This window comes from Podarcis bocagei (assembly GCF_964188305.1).
Source record: "Podarcis bocagei genome assembly, chromosome: 1".
NCBI lineage: Eukaryota > Metazoa > Chordata > Lepidosauria > Squamata > Lacertidae > Podarcis > Podarcis bocagei.
Window position 1 is genome coordinate 67945096 of NC_138125.1, and position 18117 is coordinate 67963212.

General features: G+C 39.8%; 1 protein-coding gene across 4 annotated transcripts in view; it reads left to right on the top strand.

Moving 5' to 3' along the window:
• Nucleotides 1-18117, top strand: part of KIAA1549L (KIAA1549 like) — a 145838-nt gene that overhangs the window by 90565 nt on the left and 37156 nt on the right. For 3 of the 4 annotated variants that reach the window (XM_081198092.1, XM_081198093.1, XM_081198095.1), the window contains 3 exons: nucleotides 6325-6515; nucleotides 9338-9465; nucleotides 10716-10739. In XM_081198092.1, the coding sequence (XP_081054218.1) occupies nucleotides 6325-6515; nucleotides 9338-9465; nucleotides 10716-10739 (343 nt within the window). The remainder of the gene's footprint in view (nucleotides 1-6324; nucleotides 6516-9337; nucleotides 9466-10715; nucleotides 10740-18117) is intronic. The other variant, XM_081198094.1, reaches the window with a different exon arrangement.

Below are 18117 nucleotides of genomic sequence, written 5' to 3' on the forward strand. Positions count from 1 at the left end.
TGTACGTTCCTGTGAAACGGAGGAAGTACTAGCTGCTTAATGTGTCTTCAGAATAACCTTTAAAAAAACCCTTTTTCAACCATACAGGTTGAGCAGACATTATTGGGAGGAGGGTTAGAAGGGAGTACTGAATAGAATATGTGATTCACAGCAATATGCTTCCTGATAACTGCTACTATTCAGTTCTTTTTGCCAGGGAGTCTAAAAAGGCCATTATCAGGTGTTTGAAACACTCTATTAACTTACTAGTGCCTCATGACCATAATAGAACAGCATGGTTGAAATAATAGATATTCACCAGTTGTGCCTGCATGCCAAAGAAAGAAACGGTCTAGCTCTTACCAGGTCAAAGTGGTGAATAAAATATCCTGATCAATATCAATCACTACTTCTAAGTTTTGTAGAAGTTTTTATTCTAGATACTAGGTACTAGTCACATCTAAAAGGGAAAGCAAGACAATCATTTAAGAAAAATATAGAAACCTTATTAAAATGTTATGAAATAAAAAATAAAAATAAACAGTACATTCAACTCTTATCTTACGCGATGGTTATGTTTCAAGGATAGTGCATAAAGCCAAAATGGTGCATAGTCAAAACACATTCTCCCTGCACTTTTGAATGCATGCTCAAGGTGAATGCAATGGCAGGTGGAATTGCTGATATCCCCCACTGGATGCCTGCTCCCCTTTTAATTTTTTTTCAGCCAAGTGAATAAAGCTGAATTCACACAAGCTAAATGAGCCTAAGTTGCGGGTGGACTATATACATTAATGGTTTGTCTCTTTCCTGATTTTGATAATAAAATCATATCACTTTTATACAGTTTAAATGCAGAAATAGCAAAGATGGATAGCACACCCAGGTGTCACAATTTCTTTTTTTTATTTTGAAGAGGCCAGAAATATGATTGGAGTCAAAAATCTGAGCTACATGCTTTTTTGTAGAACAGATTCACAAGTAGTGAAGCAAACAATAGGGAAATCCTCAACATTTTTTACCTCCATTTGGCTGAACTGAAACTGGAGGTTGAAAGTTCATAGGAAGCAGCAGGTTTCTGCCTCAAGTGGTGCTACCTCACCTGAGTCTGAAAATAGATTGCAGTTGTTGTGTTCTAGGAAAGCTTATTGTTTCCTGGATGGTTCTTGGGGGCTTGTCATTGAGAAGATCCTTGATGACAGATAAGCTTTCATGAAACATCTGCCTATGGTTTGTTTGTTTGTTTACTTATTTATTTGAATGTATCTATTTATTGAATTTCCAAATTGTCCAATGACAGAAATTCTCTGGGTAGTTCTCAGTACCTATAAAAATAGAAAATAATGCATACTTATGAAATATGAACGGTACAATATAAAGCCGGAATAAAAATACAATGACAGATGAAACAGCAGTGCAAAAGGTATAAACCCCACACATGCACATGCACACACACATAAATCTACGGAACACTGAAGCACTTTCCTAAAAGGCCTGGCAACGCAACAGAAAAACTACAGTGTTGGCGCCAAGTGAGCCTCTCTAAGGAGCGCATTCCACATTCAGTGTTGGAATGTGTTTGAGTTTACTTGGTGAAGTTGAAGATGTCTTGCCAGCAACAAGAAGTGCTCGTATGGCCTTGAATGTTATCTGGAGTCTTCAGATTCAGCTTTGGGAACCTTTTTTTCTTCTCTCTCAGCACCATGGTCCCCCTCCAAACAATCGCCTCTTCCCTGTGGCTAAAGTTTACTCTTGAAAAACAGCAGATGATCCCCTGGGTACATATCCTGGCTTACATCTAGTTTGCTCTTTACTTCATTACTCTGGCCAGCTTCTGTACAGTTCGGAATTCTGTGGGTTAGTAAAGGCTCTTGCCATGAATATAAAATTTGGATAGTATAATTAAAGGAACATTTGTGCACAGGGATAAGAGGATAAAGGTCCTTCCTGTTTTTGATTTATGTGCTCTAGTGTAAAATGTTTGATTAATGAAATTAGAAGAACATTTTGTTTTCATTTTAGCCTGCCTGGAGTTTTGGTCTGTCAGGCATAACAGTAATCGTAATTGCTAGCAAATTATTAAGCGTAAAATCTTGGCAATGCAAATAGTTGCCAGTAATATGTGCTGAGTGTATTTAAATAGACTGTGTGTTGTTTCTCTAGTTGCAAAAATGCCTGAAACTACTTGAGCACTGCAAGCCTTCTGGATGAAAAATCTGTTCTGTGAATATGGCTGAAGTGGTTTGTTTATTAAAATTATGCTTATGAAATGACGTTATAATCTGTGTATATTTAAAATCTATTGATTAGGACGGCTGCTGCTGAGGGTAATTTGTGAGCCTTTGCTCTGCAAAATATAACGTTTCAAGCCTTCTGAAAAGGAACCTTCTTGGCTTGCTGCTTTTATTCTTGTGGAGTGTTTCTATTTTATTTGCTCTGCTCTGCTTGCTTTGATTTCACATATCAAGGGGGAACAAGGAGAGTGGAACTGCATAATCAGTGCTGCAGTCCTGCTGCTGCTAAGAGACTCCTATGCACTGCAGCTCTTTGCACAGAAGGGCTGCCTGCTGGACCACCTTTTAGAACTCTCCTTTTGTGAATGGAACTAAGCGAATTATTGAAAGGATAGAGGGGTAATGAATCCTTTGGCATTAAATGTTACAATGTGCAGCAGGTGAGGGAAGAGATTTGGTGTGCCCCCCAGGCCGTCCTGTTAAGGACAGCTCTTTAAAGGAAGCTGGGCAAATTGAATGTACTCGGAAAAGATCAAGTCTAGGATCTTGAGAGTTCTTAAATCCTTTTGTCATTCTTGATTGCTTTAACAATAAGGATGGTCTGTACTACACTTACAGACATTTATGTCAACTGAGTTCAACCAAAAAGAAAAGTGGGGGAAGTGAGGTTTTTGGCACAAGAAGTGAATGAATGCACATAAGCATGCTCTCCAAAATAAGGGCATCTGTCCTTGTTATACTTATGAGGGTTTTTTGCCTGATAGAAACTGAAATACCGTACATTGCAAGGGTTGACTATTGAATGTGTTGGATTTCAGCTACATTATTTTATATTTTGATGTGGAGGCTATCTGTGTTAAATCTCTGTTCATTTTAATTCATTGCATGATTTTAGAGAATTTAGTGATTTTATATCTGAAGGGCAAGGAAAGTCAGGTGTATGTACCCTGTACCCTGTGCTCTTATGACAGATAATGTGTGCCTGTTGGCTTAAATGTTGCTGTTAATGTAATTAAATGAGTACATTTCTGTAGAGTTCCATTGCAAGGGCATTTGCATACTTTTATGTTCACGGAACTGTTCATCTGACAGTAATCAGTCAGCTTCACTTCTCTACTGTGATATGAAATTACAATGCTGAAATGATTTTTGTGGTTTATTTCTGGAGTTCACACATTTCCTCCCCATTACTGTATTCCTGTGTAGCTGTTGCCAGAATGGAATAAACAGTTTTGCCAAGTAAACCACAGAAGTAGATTGAAGCTCCACCCTAATTAGGTCTCTAATGTGAAGTCCTTTATTATTCAGGAGCTTCTTAGTGTCAGAAGCTTGCCCCCCTTACTTTTATGTCAGATTATTTTACTATTATTATTAAAAATAATAATAATCCCCACAGTCCGGAATATAGTGTGAAAGTATATGATAGGGAGGATGTATAGTGGCACTGAAAGCAGCTACCCTGTGAGGATCTCCTCCTCTCCTGGCAAATCTCAATATGCAGCGTGATGTCTAGTGTTGAGAATCCCTACACTCTGCAAACAGGAGTCTGTGAGCTAGAATTGAAGACATGCTCAACACAATTATGTCATTGGGGGAGGGGGCAGTCTACTTTTAACATTATTGTTGGCACTTGTCAGTCTCAAGGAGTGCGCCTTTATGGGTGAAGCCAAACCGTTGGAGGTTTACAGTGCCTGCTGTGGCTGTAGAGACCAATACTGGAGAGACATGTTTCATTGCAGAAATTAGAGTGGCTAAAAAATAAGGATAAAGGGTTTCATTGCACAGTTGGCAACATATTGATCGCTTTCTGACAGTTGAATTTAAAAACCTTTAATTTGTATTAAAAATGTTCTGTGCATTAAAAATTGAAAGAAGGTGAGAAACGTTATTTTTCAGTGTCTTACTTCATTTTGAGAAAGAAAAACCTATCCCCCCCCCCGAGAATTTTGGCATGCCATTGAATGTGCCTCTTGAATGCCCATGCTGCAACCAGGGTCTTTGTTTTTGTTTTTATAGAATATTCAGGTTCATTGGAAACCTGTGATTTGTGATAGGAATGAAAAAACACTTGACAGGTTTGACTCTAAAATAGCTCTGCTTATTGATTGTTTCAGTCAAAATGTCACAACGGATTCATCAAGTGTTGTCCTCATTGCCCTCTACGTGTTTTAACAATTTCCCCTAAGATGGAACTGGAGCTTTTCCTTCAAATGGCTCTGACAACAGAAGTGTCACTGGAATGTTCTTCTAGCTCGGTTTATGTGAAACATTGTACAGTGGTGCCTCGCAAGACGAAATTAATCCGTTCCGCGAGTCTCTTCGTCTTGCGGTTTTTTCGTCTTGCGAAGCACGGCTATTAGCAGCTTAGCGGCTATTAATGGCTTAGCGGCTTAGCGGCTATTAACGGCTTAGCGGCTTAGTGGCTTTAAGAAAAAGGAAACAAACTCGCAAGAACTCGCAAGACGTTTCGTCTTGCGAAGCAAGCCCATAGGGAAATTCGTCTTGCGGAACGACTCAAAAAACGGAAAACTCTTTCGTCTTGCGCGTTTTTCGTCTTGCGAGGTACCACTGTAATAGGGTTTCACATTGGTGATGGAGGACAGTCCAAAATTGGAAATAAGATTTGAATATCTGATGTCATAGGTCTGCCTCCTGAAGCCGTTTCAGATGGGACTGAAACTCTCCATATTCTGGACCAATCTGAAATTAATCCATTTTATGTCTCTACTATGAGCCATCTATGCTGCCCTCTATCCCTAGCAGAAAGGCAGAAGGGCAGACCCATGGCAGCCATAAGGCCTCAGGCTAAGTATCTATACTCTCTTCCAGTATTTATGGCTGCTGTGATTCAGCCATTTCAAAGTACATTGAAGTGACCCCACTCAGTCAGAATTCAAGTATGTATGTATGTATGTATGTATGTATGTATGTATGTATAAAATACAACATACGTAAGTTTAGAGATGGTATACCTGTGAAATGTTGTATGCATCAGTTGAATGTAATTGATCGTCACAAGTTACAAAAGTGGAGTTATTGTTTTCACAAAGCAGGTTGTGCTCTGCATAGTAGACAATTTCAGCCCATCTGTAAAGTTTAAAAATGGATATGTTCCAGCAAGTTGCTAATACAAAAGGCCTGAAACATGACTTTATTGTTTTGGCATGCCATTTAATGTCACATTTGTTCCTTTATATTTTGGAGTAACACAAGGGTACAGCTTAATATTTCAAAACCATTTTGTTCTGGGTGATATAAGCAACAGTGTTTGAAGAAGACACTGATTTCATCAAGGTCAGAGTATCTCCCGCTGCATTTCCATCTTATATCTTTGGGGGATTGCTGTGTCTGTCTAAGAAACATTGGACTTTTTAATGTAGAAAAAAATCTCCTGTTGACCTGATATGACTTGTGAAGCAGACATAAGCTGGTACATTTTCTGTTTCCTTCTTCTTTCCCATATTCTGATTCATTCTCTCTCTCTCTCTCTCTCTCTCTCTCTCTCTCTCTCTCTCTCTTATGGATTTGATTCCAATAAATCATTTGTCTGCTTAAAAATAGAGCCATTCTAAACATTGTTTCTCTGTAGTTTGAAGCCCCCTTTTTTACTCTAAGCTGCTGCAAATTCTTGGTGCAATGTTCTTCCTCCATTGACCTCACAGCTTAATTGGCCTACACTGCTATTTAATTCTGTTGGCTGTGGCAGCCACCTTATCATCCATGATTATCCATGTCATGGATGCCTGTAAACAAAACTACATGGGTCACCACAGCCAAAGAAGAAAGAAGGAAATGCCACCAAGGAGAATAGTATTGGGATGAGACACATGGGTTTGCAACAAGTGCCAAAACATGGATGATGCTTTCAGAATCACAAAAAGGAGTTCTAAAGAAGGCATGTAGTTTAGACTCAACAGTAAAATACTTAAAAACAAATGCAGCTACTTTCCCATTAATTCTGTTTCCACAAAAGCATTAATAAATATGAGTAGTTTTCCCTTCACTCTTAGGTACATACAATGTGCATCTCTGGCTAAATCTTGAATTGTACAATTAAAAATGTATTAAATGTATATCTGATTCAGAACTCCTTTGTTTTCTGTATCTGCAGCCAGTCCAAGGATTTGACTATGCCAAGCAACATTTGGGCCAACAGGGAGCTGAAGATGAGGTTTTGCCTGTAACCCAAGAGACTGTAGTATTGCCGCTTCCGGTGAGAGATGCTCCTGCCTCTCAGGAGAGGGAAATTATTCAGGATGGAAGCACTGCTAAAATTGCAAAGTCCAATGACACAAGAAAGAGGTAAGTATTAACAGCAGAAGAAACACCCTGGTCAGTCTTAATTCGAAACTACTGTGGAATTTACAACCATTACAGTGCCTTTATAATGGTCTTTCTCGTGTGTGTGTGTGTGTGTGTGTGTGTGTGTGTGTGTAGATATTGGAGCCAGAGTGATGGACTGCTATATTGATTAGCTAGGCTTCCTACAGAAAATATTACTATTATAATATATTTTTGCAAGTTCTTGTTCAAGGGATATTGGTGAACGAAAAGTGACTTTCTACATTTTGTTAGGTGGCCTTCCATTTTATATAACCACTTACCTGCCTTGCTCAATTTTTTTGTTCTCAATTGTTTGTTTGCTTAGTTCAAATGATAAACTGAAACTTAAGTCAAATAAGATGGATGTGGTTCATTAGCCCAGGGACATGGAATTGCTCTATCCTCTAATGGAGCAGTTTCACAGGTTGGGATTCAACTAGTGAGTCCTGTCAGCGAAAGCCCTGTACAGGGACTTCTGCTTGCACAATGCAACATTCTTCCTCTCCTCCACTGGTGCCTCCTGAGAGTGGCTCTGGGGGGAGGGGACAGAAGAAACCCTGGAGCAGTGCACCGTTGTGGGCAAGGGGGGGGGGGGAATAACCTTACTTTTAAGCCAAAATACTTGCCCTGAAGGAACAATCGCCTAGACGTGACATTGAATTCCTCCCACAGTTTGTGAGTTCTCCTAGATCCACCTTTATCATTGGAGGCATTCTTTGGATTTTCCTCCTCAGATGCCAGACTTGTCTTCAGTCACCTCAGGCTTCTCTGCATTGTCAGAAAGATGAATATTTGGAGATAACATAGTTTCCGCAATAGAGATGTAAGAGATTTGATTTGTTTTTATTTTATCATGGCAATTTACAAGAGTAATGCAACCAAAATTATAGGTCCATTTCCTGAGGATCTTGCGAACTCAGTTTCAGCATCTCAAGGGAAGGAGGTCCAAGTGTAACATACAGAGAATGTGCAGAAGTATTGTTAATTTATTTACCGCTTTATGCCCAGATAGTTTCTCTACTCAAACTTCAGATTTATTTCAGTAAGGGTGAGGACTTAAAGTGGGTGGGGGGAAGACTGCAGAAAATATAGACTTAAAAGGATCTTAAGAGAGAGTTTTGCTAAGCTAAATGGAGCTCCTCCGAAGGACCTGCTTATTGAACATTTATCCTGATTTGCTTGCACAAAGCTTACACAGAGGTTAGATTATATCCACTCTTTATTACACATTCATTCTGCATTTTTTGAGGGGCAGTTACACTGCAGCGAGCATTCATCTTGATTTGTTTGTGTGGTGTTTACATTTCCTCCCGATAGCCATTAATCCACACCTTTTCAATGAATTTACCTGTCACTTTCCAACTGAAATAGACAGGGTTTTTTTAATTAGTGAAGTAGTTCTGCCGGGGCAACAGAGCACTTTAATCCTCCTTAAATGTGCAGACCTAAAGTTCTGGTATGCGGCTGAATCAGTCCCATGATGCCTTGGAGGTGCTGCAGATCATTACTGCATCAGTTCTAACCACAGACCTGAGGCTACCTAACAGCTGTAGAAATTGTTTACTTTCTGTCAGACCAAAGATTCTTTAATTATAAAGATAAACTTGTCTTATATTTATTTGAAAATGCCCTTGTCTTATGCTCTGACAGTGATTGCTCCTTGACTTGACAGTAGATTACCAGAACTTGTTACAATAAAGGAGTCATTGTTGATTTGCTTCCTTCCTTCTGATATCAATACTACTAAGGGAAGCTATCTCATATTACATTTGCATTTGTAATAGTACTACCAAGTTTCCCTTTAAAAATAGCATCCTTATAATTTATCACCTAAGCCTTTTGCTAAAACACTTAGAACTGCATCTCACATCACACTTAAAAGACATAGATATGGAGAGACACACCAGCTGTGACTTAGTGCCACCCTCCTTTTCTTTTGTGTTTATTGTTTACTGTGTTGCTTCTGTGGACAAGGAAGGGGGAAGGGTTTTTTGTTTTTGTTTTTTGCTGTGGATGCTTGTGGGTTAGATTAGAAGGGGTTGGTTGCTATATTCTCTTGTTAGCTTTATTGTTCAAAAATATGTGTGCATAAAACTAACCCATACAGTATATGCATACAAGCCTTTAGTTGTGGTTCCTGCATTGCAGGGGGTGAACTAGATGACCCTTGGGATCCCTTCCAACTCTACAGCGCTTTGATTCTGTGTACGAAAGCGTGCAAAATTGTATTGAGAATATGCATTCACAATTGAATATCTCTTCTTTTTAAATGTCCAGTGATACAAGACAATCTTGCAGAGGCTAAAAAGGGTTTTTTCCTCCTCATACAGAGCCTATAAAACAATTTTTATTGCAAAGCGATTTCTTTTACTATGCAGTTATAAACACAGCTGCATACAGACTCCATACATGACGAACAGAATGAGAGTGCAGCCATATTTCTGAAAGAGTGCAAGGAGAAAGAGTTGTGCAGTCCGAATGCTTTAATGGCCTCTGTATTGGGGGGAAATTGACTTTTTGTCCTTTGCAATATTTTCCTTTATCTCTGTGAGTTTACAAAGGAGATGCATTCAATTGTGAATGCATAGAAATCTTTCTAAATTCTGAGCTGTTAAGAAAATGTACTGTGGATGCCTCCTTGATTTTATTGTGTTTCTTTATTGCAACATTTTTATCTTTCTTTTTGTATAAGAATCAGGCTTGAGAAGTCAGCGATGCAAACCAAGCTAATGCAATAACCTTGAAATGAGAAATATGCAGGAGAAACTTACAATCTTCCTTGTTGCTATGGTTACTTGCAGCAGGTCGCCTAGTGAGAACGGTTCTGTCATCAGCAACGAATCAGGAAAGCCCAAGTCAGGCAGAAGCTCTCCACAGAAAGTAATGGCACAGCAGAAAGTGACAAAAGAGGAGGGAAGAAAGAGAAATGGTGAGAAATGTTTCCTGATGAGAGATCTACTGTATAACTTCCATTTCTACCATGGAGATATGCTGCCACAGAATATGCAGTATTGCAAGCCACTCTTTTTTTATGCCCTGCAAATAACAACCCTCCATGCATCTATTCTTCTCTCTTGCTGTGTTTCCTCTCTTTGTTTATACACATTTCTCTGCTCTATAAAGCTATCCATTCATCACTAAGCTCAATATTTGTTCAGACTCTTGAATCGTTGCAATCATTGGCTTGTTTTCATAGTACATTAAGAAAATGGGGTACAGTGGTTTGTATTCATGTACCTGGATTTGTATCCATAGCAAATAGCCCTTTTTTGTTTTGTTTTCAGTGTGGCTTTCAATTCCCCCAGATCTGATAGCATGCCTTAATTAGGCATAACTGGATGTTAAGGTGTGGTGGTCCACAGTGCTGATGATTCTTTGTTCTTTAGGCACCCTCCTTTTTCTCTGTCTTTGCTAAGGTCCTAAGCTAAAGAGCACCCCCTAAGAGTCTCATTTTTCATATTGAAGCTGTAGGCTTTGTGATTAATAGTGTACCAGCTATAGTTAATGAGAACTGGATATTAATTCCCAGCATTTTGTGATTTATTTTTTGCTTGCTTACTGCTCTTCCTGAGTTTTGAATGTTGTATACTGTATTGTAAACTAATGTGTGAAATCAGTCATTTTTTAAAATTTCTTGCTATCTGATTATCAGTGAATGGCTTGATCTTAAAACTTGCAGCTCCATCTTAAAAAAATATATGTGGAAGGTACTATATTTTGCACTAATGTAGACTTACAAAGCTTGCATTGCAAACAGCATTAAATATGGTTTTAAAGATCCTTACATGATTGCAGATGTTTAGGATCAATGTTTGTCCTCCATCTTCAAAGCACTTAATCTGGAAAAGATCCATTGAACTATGTAGTAGTCCCCTGAGTAAACTGTCCCCTTAGAACACTGTAAAATATGAATCCTGCAGTGGGTATAGATTCCTGCATTTATAACAATTATGAAATCTTCTGCTTGCAAGACTGATATCAAAATCCACATGAATCACAATGGAACTAGCAAATGGTAGCAATTGGAAAGAAAACGGCATGCTGTTTTCCCTAGATTATATTTTAAAAAATCCTTCCTGAAAGTATTGAAGAAACACCATTTATTGTCCACTTGTCTGTATTAAATATGTTAGTGAGGATGTTATTTTCTGTTTTGTTTCTTTTTTCTTTGACATTTAGGTTTTAAATCCTCAAAGAAAATTGGTAAGAGATTTTAGTTTCTTAATTAAAACTATACTAATATTTCATTCAATTCATAATTGCTACAATTCTAATGCATCTTTACAATCGCTATAATGGCTACTAAAACCAGTATTTCGCTATAAGGAGTGTGGGTGGGTGGGTGAGAAATCCATGTATTTGAACCCAGCTCTGTGAATTTAGCTACGGTGAAGTATTTTGCTTGCGGGCAGAAAAAATCATGTAATGGCGGCTTGATTTGCTTGTCTACACAGAAGCCTCTAGAGCAGCGGTTCTCAACTTGTGGGTCCCCAGATGTTGTTGGACTACAACTCCCATCATCCCTGACCACTGGTCATGCTGGCTAGGAATGATGGGAGTTGTAGTCCAACAACACCTGGGGACTCACAGGTTGAAAACACTGCTAGAGACTGTGCTCTGTGTTGTACCCAGAGGACTCTGTTGTGTTTCCTATCAAAATGTTTTTCACCCCTCTCAAAAATGTCTCACTGAGAGGCCTCCTCCCCTCCCATTCCCACTAGCCCCCTTGAGCAAGGGAGAACTCAACATAACCTCATGTAACTTCACTGGATTCCAGTTTATCAAGGGGTTGCCAGGCTTTGGGGGCCAATGGTAATTTTGAGAAAGTGCCATGGGCACCAGTCACAAAATGGCTGCTGGGAAGGGTCATGGTGGTGTGATACAAAAAAAAAAACTGCTTTATGTGTGTGGCATACTGGTTGCCACATCTAAAAGAGCAGGAAAAGAGACAGGACCACAACTTCAGCCCCATCATCAATGGGAAAAGGCAGCTACATCAGCCACCACTGCACTTGCTCAGAGAGTGCAGTTCTTTCCCCTCTTCTCTGTTCAGAACTGGGGGGAAAGTGGGTGTCCAATCCTGGTATCTAATGAAAGGTGGGCATGTTAGAGGGGAGATGTTTGATGTATGAGACACCGAACCAATGCCGACTAAACTGAGCAGAAAGAGCAAGCAATCACTTGTGCATAATAGATTTTTGAGGGGATATCCCGTATACTGAGACCTTTAGCAGGTTCCATACGAGGTACTGACAGGCTCACTGGTACCCAGAGTACCACATTAGTAAGCCCTGCTGTGCATGCAGATCAAGCAAGCAATATAGAGGCAAGACACCTGAATATTGTTTATAAAGTTCTGCATGTTCATATTAATATAGCTGTCAAGATTGACCTGAGAACCAGAAATTTGTTGCTCCAGCAAGTTTCTGGGCCAAACACGAAGCCTCTTATAGCCGTTCATGTCCAGGAGGGTCAGCTTATAGTTTGAGAATACTAAATATTCAGAACCATTTCTGATGGGGGTTGGAAGAGATGACTTCGGGGTCCATTCCAACTCTACCATTCTATGAAGGTGCAATTCTGATATTTACCATATAGAACATAGAACTGAAAGCTCCCAGTTCTAGCCTCAGCAGCTTCTTGCCAGTGGAGAATTACTCAGTAGGCAGACTAAGCTCATGTTCAGGGCACCAGCAAAGCAGGGACGTGCACACACACACAAAATTTGTTAAATAATTATTTGATATTTCAAAATAGTCACCATGCGAAAAATCAGAACTTGGTTAGACTTCCTTACACCCCACGGCACACTCTTCCCCCATTTTTCTGTTCTCTTTTTGTTACTGATGTTGAATCACCCCTTCAGCTCTATCAAACTTGGGGCCTCTGAGAGTTAAACACACAGTTAAACAACAAATCTAAAACGTAGCCCCTCCAGAAGGACAAGACTCAGGCCATCTTCTACAGTTGGAAACTGTAGCAGTTCCAGCTGACTATACATTAGAAATTCCTGAATATTGCAGAGTCTTTACTTTGGTCCATCTCTTATAATCAACATGTCTGCTCTTGTCACTTGGGAAACAGTTCAGTGTGTACTACTGTACTCCTCATATTTTTAGAGCATTCGCTCTTTTATAGATTTCACCTATATTAACTAAATTTCCAGGCAGACCTGATAATTTTTACACCTCCCTCCTTCTGTCAGACTCCATTAATGAAATTACTATCCAAGTGGCAAAATGGCAAAATACTTTGCTTCAGCATGCATTACGAGGAACCCCACCAGCCCTACTAGCGTTCAGCAACCCTTTCTAGGTGACAGTGAATGTGCTGCAACCCCCCTCCCCCAATATCATTAGCCTTTCACTGTGCTGTCAATTCCTAACAGTCCTCAACTATATTTGTTTGATTGCGACTTAGTGGCTGAGCTGTGATGGTAATAAGAAAGAAAGAATTGCATATGGGCAAGTGGGAACCACAATCTTTTCAGTGCTTAGGGCAGGCATAGGCAAACTTGGCCCTTCAGATGTTTTGGGACTACAACTCCCAGCATCCCTAGCTAACAGGACCAGTGGTCAGGGATGATGGGAGTTGTAGTCCCCAAACATCTGGAGGGTCGCGTTTGCCTATGCCTGGCTTAGGGCCCCTGAAGGTCTCAATCTAGCCACCTTCTTACACTAGTGTATGGCCAGGTTCAGACCTATGTGATAGGTCATATGTACAGGCTTCTTCATTCACTTCAATGGCAAGAGTGGCTTGTGTGGAACTTCTGCTATTGAAATTCATTATTCTTATTCATACTTATGCACGAAAGTTCTAAAAGAGCTCTTGCACAGAGGCGTACCTTGGATCCCTTGTGCCTTTGGCAAGGAGCTGTACCAGTGTCCTGTTCCACACCCCCCCCCGGCCTTCCCAATAACTTTACTGCAATAGTCACATTGGAAATTACTACATTTTATATGACCCAAGTCCCCGATGCATCTGGAGTGAGGGTGAGGCAAGGAGGAAGGGCACAAAATTGCACCTTTGTGTCGTGGCACAAGAAGGATGGGAAGCTTCTCCTGCGGCATTGCCACACACATACGCCATGCACACCAGTGTCTCCAGTGGTCTACCTTCGTACCGCCTTGCCATTTCTCCTACCGCTCGGCTCCCAGCTTTTGTCTGAACTCATGACCTTACATAGATAACTGGAGACAGATTTCTGGAGTGATTTTTGTCCCCCTGCTTGGGTCTGTGGTTTCACCAGCCCCTAGGTAGGCCTCTGCTACTGCATGACCAAATGATATCACCATGTTTTTGTTCTGCTCTTGCAGATATAAGGCTGTTCTTTCAAATATAAGGCTGCATATGCACCATACATTTAAATGACATTTGTTTTTCCAAAGAAATCTGAGAACTAGTTTATACTTTTCAGAGCTACGATTCCCAACACCATTAACAAATTACAATTCCCAGGATTCTTTGGAGGTGTATGGGCTTCAAATGTGTTTTACTTGTATGGTATGTACACAGCTTTATTAGCAAGCTGCAAGACCCAAGAAGCAAAGTATAAGCTGGAGCACACTTTGGCTATCTTGCTAAGCCTTTAATGTATTTTTTTCAGTTTTTAATGTATTTCAGAAAATGCAGGATCTCAAAATCAGAATCTCTTTGTTATTCACTTTGGTTGATACAGACTCAAAGTTAAGATTGGTTCATCAGTTGTCATAGTAACAGACCAATTTTAGAATCTGTTCTTCTGGCATTTAGTTAACAGAGGAAAGTGATAACATTTGGTTACTTTTAAAATATAAACTTTAGTGCAGCTCTGCTTAAAAGAGTCCCTCATTCAGGTGTAGATAAGCACACAAATAGGAAACAGTTGAAATGTACATTCAAGAAACACTTCACTCAAAGGCCGAGGGATGTAGCCAATAAAGCTGTTTCATTGGCAGAAGGACTTTGGCCTGTGCAACGAGACTTCCTCTTCCCATGCCCCCTCCAGATCTGCTCTAGGTTCCCCCCTCCCCAACCAACCAGAGAAGATTAGGGAAGGGGAGGGTTAGGAAGTTCCATTCCATAGGCTGAGGTCCTTGGGCTACTGGGCAATTTAGCTGAACACCACCCTAACATTTTGGGAGAGATGACCTTCTATTCATAGTTAGAATTGCTTGTTAGGATTTTTAATAGAAGATTAATTTAAAATCACTGTCTTTTATCGATCACGTCTTCACGGGTCACTGTGTTTTCCTGTTCACTTTCCTGCTAATAAAGACAGAGCAATGTTTGCTACAGCCAAATTCTGAATGTGCCTCTTCATAATATTAAAAATTGTGTTCCTTTTTGTAGATGTGCTGCAGTAACTTAAGTTTAATCCTGGCCAATGAATATAGAGTTGGCAAAGTTCACATAAGATTCTGGACTTTTTTGCATGATGGAGGAATGATGCATCTCCGTCTCTCTCTCCCCCCTCCCCCAACCTTTCACCAGTCAGATGATATGACATGTGAGCTGGGCACTCCATGTTGGTGCCTGCTCATGTGGAGGTATCATTCATGCAGGTTTTCTCATATACCTTTTGTTTTGAGGAAGAAAATGCTATCAATTAGCAGCAAAGGATTTTATGGTGAAACGTACCTGTGGTTTTAATTTGAGTTATGCAGTATCTTGCATTGAGTCATTGGCAGACAATAATTGTGTCTATAGACATTCAAAAAGCTTTCAATAATGTATGTCACCAAAGGTTCCTAAGTAAGATTTGTAGTCGTGGAATGAGAGAGCAGGTACCCTTATGGATCAGTAACTGGCTAAGAAACAGGAACCAGAGAGTAGGAAGAAATGGACAGTTCTCTCAATAGAGGGATGTAGAAAAGAAGGTCCCCAGAAGATTGGTATTGGTATCTCCAAACTTGATAAATGAGTACTAAAATAATGAAATCATTGTAAACAAGTGTAAAGTGATGTACACTGGGGCAAAATATCTTAGTTTCCCATATACACTGATGCGTTCTTAGCTGACAGTCACTAACAAGGAACAAGACCTTAGGGTTGTAGGGTCGCTCAAACAACATCGTGACCTGATGAAGACTGTGTGGCAGCTGTGGAAAAGGTGAATTCCATATCCGGGATCATTAGCAAAGGGACTAAAAATAAAACTGCCAATATCAGAATGCAGATCTATACTACACTTGGAATACTGTGTACAGTTCACATCAAAGGATACTGAAGTGTTGGAAACAAAACTGATCAAGGGATGGTCAACTGCCCAGTGCGGAAAGGCTGCGACATTTGGGACTCTTCAATTTAGAGAGAAGGCAAGTTAAGTGAGAATGTGATAGAAGTGTACAAGACTATGCATGGTGTAGAGAAATGTTTTTATCCATTTATCATGGATACTAGAACTCGGGGTCATCCATTGAAGCTGAATGTTGGGAGTTTCAGGACAAATAAAAAGAAGCACTTCTTCAAACAAAGCACATAATTAAAATACGGAATTTGCTTCTGCTGGGGAGGCCTAGGTGAGTTCATGGAAGATAAGGTTAAGTTCTCCCACCACTGTTGGAAGCAGTATCCCTTTATCTATGATTTGCGGGGAGAGTGCAGCTCAGGCCTTGCTTCCTATAGGCATCTTTTAGGACATCCTGTGAGAACAGGGTGCTAGATGAGATGGCCACTGGCCTGACCCACAAGGGCTCTTAATGATCCTTAATGGGTGTGTGTTTGCAAATTCATTTTCCAAGGGTTTCTTTATCACCTGCTGCATTTACACACATGATAAACAGTGTCACTTGGTCTTGAAACCTGTGCATGTGGTGTCTGAGCTCCCAAGGCTAGCCTGAGAGCCTTTCCTGCTTAGCTGCCTTCTCCACCAACATGCCTTTGTAACCTTGGTCTCAGATTGTTTGTTCTATCAGTTGTAAGTAGGATGGGGTGGGCTGTGTGAGACTCTCTGCAATCCTAAGAGGTAGTGCTTTTCTAGAAACATGATTAATCTCAACAGAAAAGTGCCAGTGCAATATGCAGAATATTTCAGTGAAATTCTAGTTTCTATAGTAACTAGCCCCTTCTTCCTCTAGTAAATGGTTAGTGTTGCTGTGCTTTGGAAATGAGTAGGAGGATGAAATGAATATAAAAGGACACTGTAGAGCTGTGTACAAGCAAAGTAAAATAATAGCTTTAGCTGAAGGCTGTTTCCCTTTCCCCCTTCATTACAATATGCAACATACACAAACAGCTGTTGCCCTCCCCATAAAGATGAACATGTTTTTTCCATAGGAATAAAAAAAACTCATTAAGGCTCCACAATTTTAAGTGAAGGCCTTTAGAATTAAGTTTGCCGTAGTCTATTCAAGTACATTTCAAAATTCTGAACATGCTGTACTTTCTGCTGTCAAGATAGTTTTTTGTGAGATTATGGCAAAATGTGGGCAATCCAGTATTTTGCCCCAGCCCCATAATAGGCTCCATGCACTTGTGAGAGCCTATTGGTGATTTACATGTTGATGATTGTGGAGCTTAATCAGATTCTTCTGAGCAAACTTTGTGAAGTCACTGTGAAAGAGATAGATAAGACCAAACATAAAACTGCCCACAGTGTTTGCTTACAGTTCATTGCCATCTAAATGACAGCTTAACTTTGCCAACGTTTGTAAACCACATCTTGATTTTATCACTCATGTGTCAGTGAGATGAAACACAAGAATAAAGTCAGATTTGTAATTTAAGTGACATTTACCGAACAAGTATTCTGTTCCAAGGATGAGAGAAATTCCTTTTCCAGCTTTCTTATACAGTATTATCATAGTTTAAGGCTCAGATTTTCTCACATTTAAATAATTAATTTTGGCGTTGTTTTCTTCTTAAGATATGTGTTGAGGCTGTATGTTAAGGCTAGCTTGAAAGTTTGTGCTGAAACATGACACACAACGTTGAAAAAAAATCAAAAAGCAGGATTCTGACTAAATGAAGGAACTGGGCTTGCTTATTATGTATGTGGTCGATTCAGATCAAGTCTTTAGAGAACAGGATAGAAAACACATAAAACACATTATTAGGATGTGTTTACTAATGTCATGGTGATGTCTGGTCATTTTATACCCATAGAAAGTAAGTGTAGCCCAGTCTTGTACATGTTTACTGAATTCTCAAGGTAGTTGTAGCCCTAACTAGATCTACTCAGAAGTAAATCCCATTGAATTCAGTGGGACCTGATCTCAGGTTAACGGGATTAGGGTTGCAGTTTTAGTTTTTACAGGACTACTGCCTTGACATAGTTATTTTCTTCTTTATCCCTTATCCAATATAATCTGTTCATATGTTGTGATGAGTACTTTTTTGCACTCATGGGAACTGTATCATTCAAGTGAGTGAAATAATGTGTGAATGAATAACAGCATCTGGGATCTCTAGTACTTTTCAGTTTCTGTGGTTGTCAACAAATGTATGTTGAAGACTATGGTAGTTACAGCAGTTAAGATTCCATTTACAGGAATGTAGCCCCAAAGTAGCTTTAATGGGTTTAAGAATAGGCCTAGTGATAACATCTACAGTCTCTGATAAATGGATTTGGCCAGAGATCACTACGCTGACCTCCAGGTTT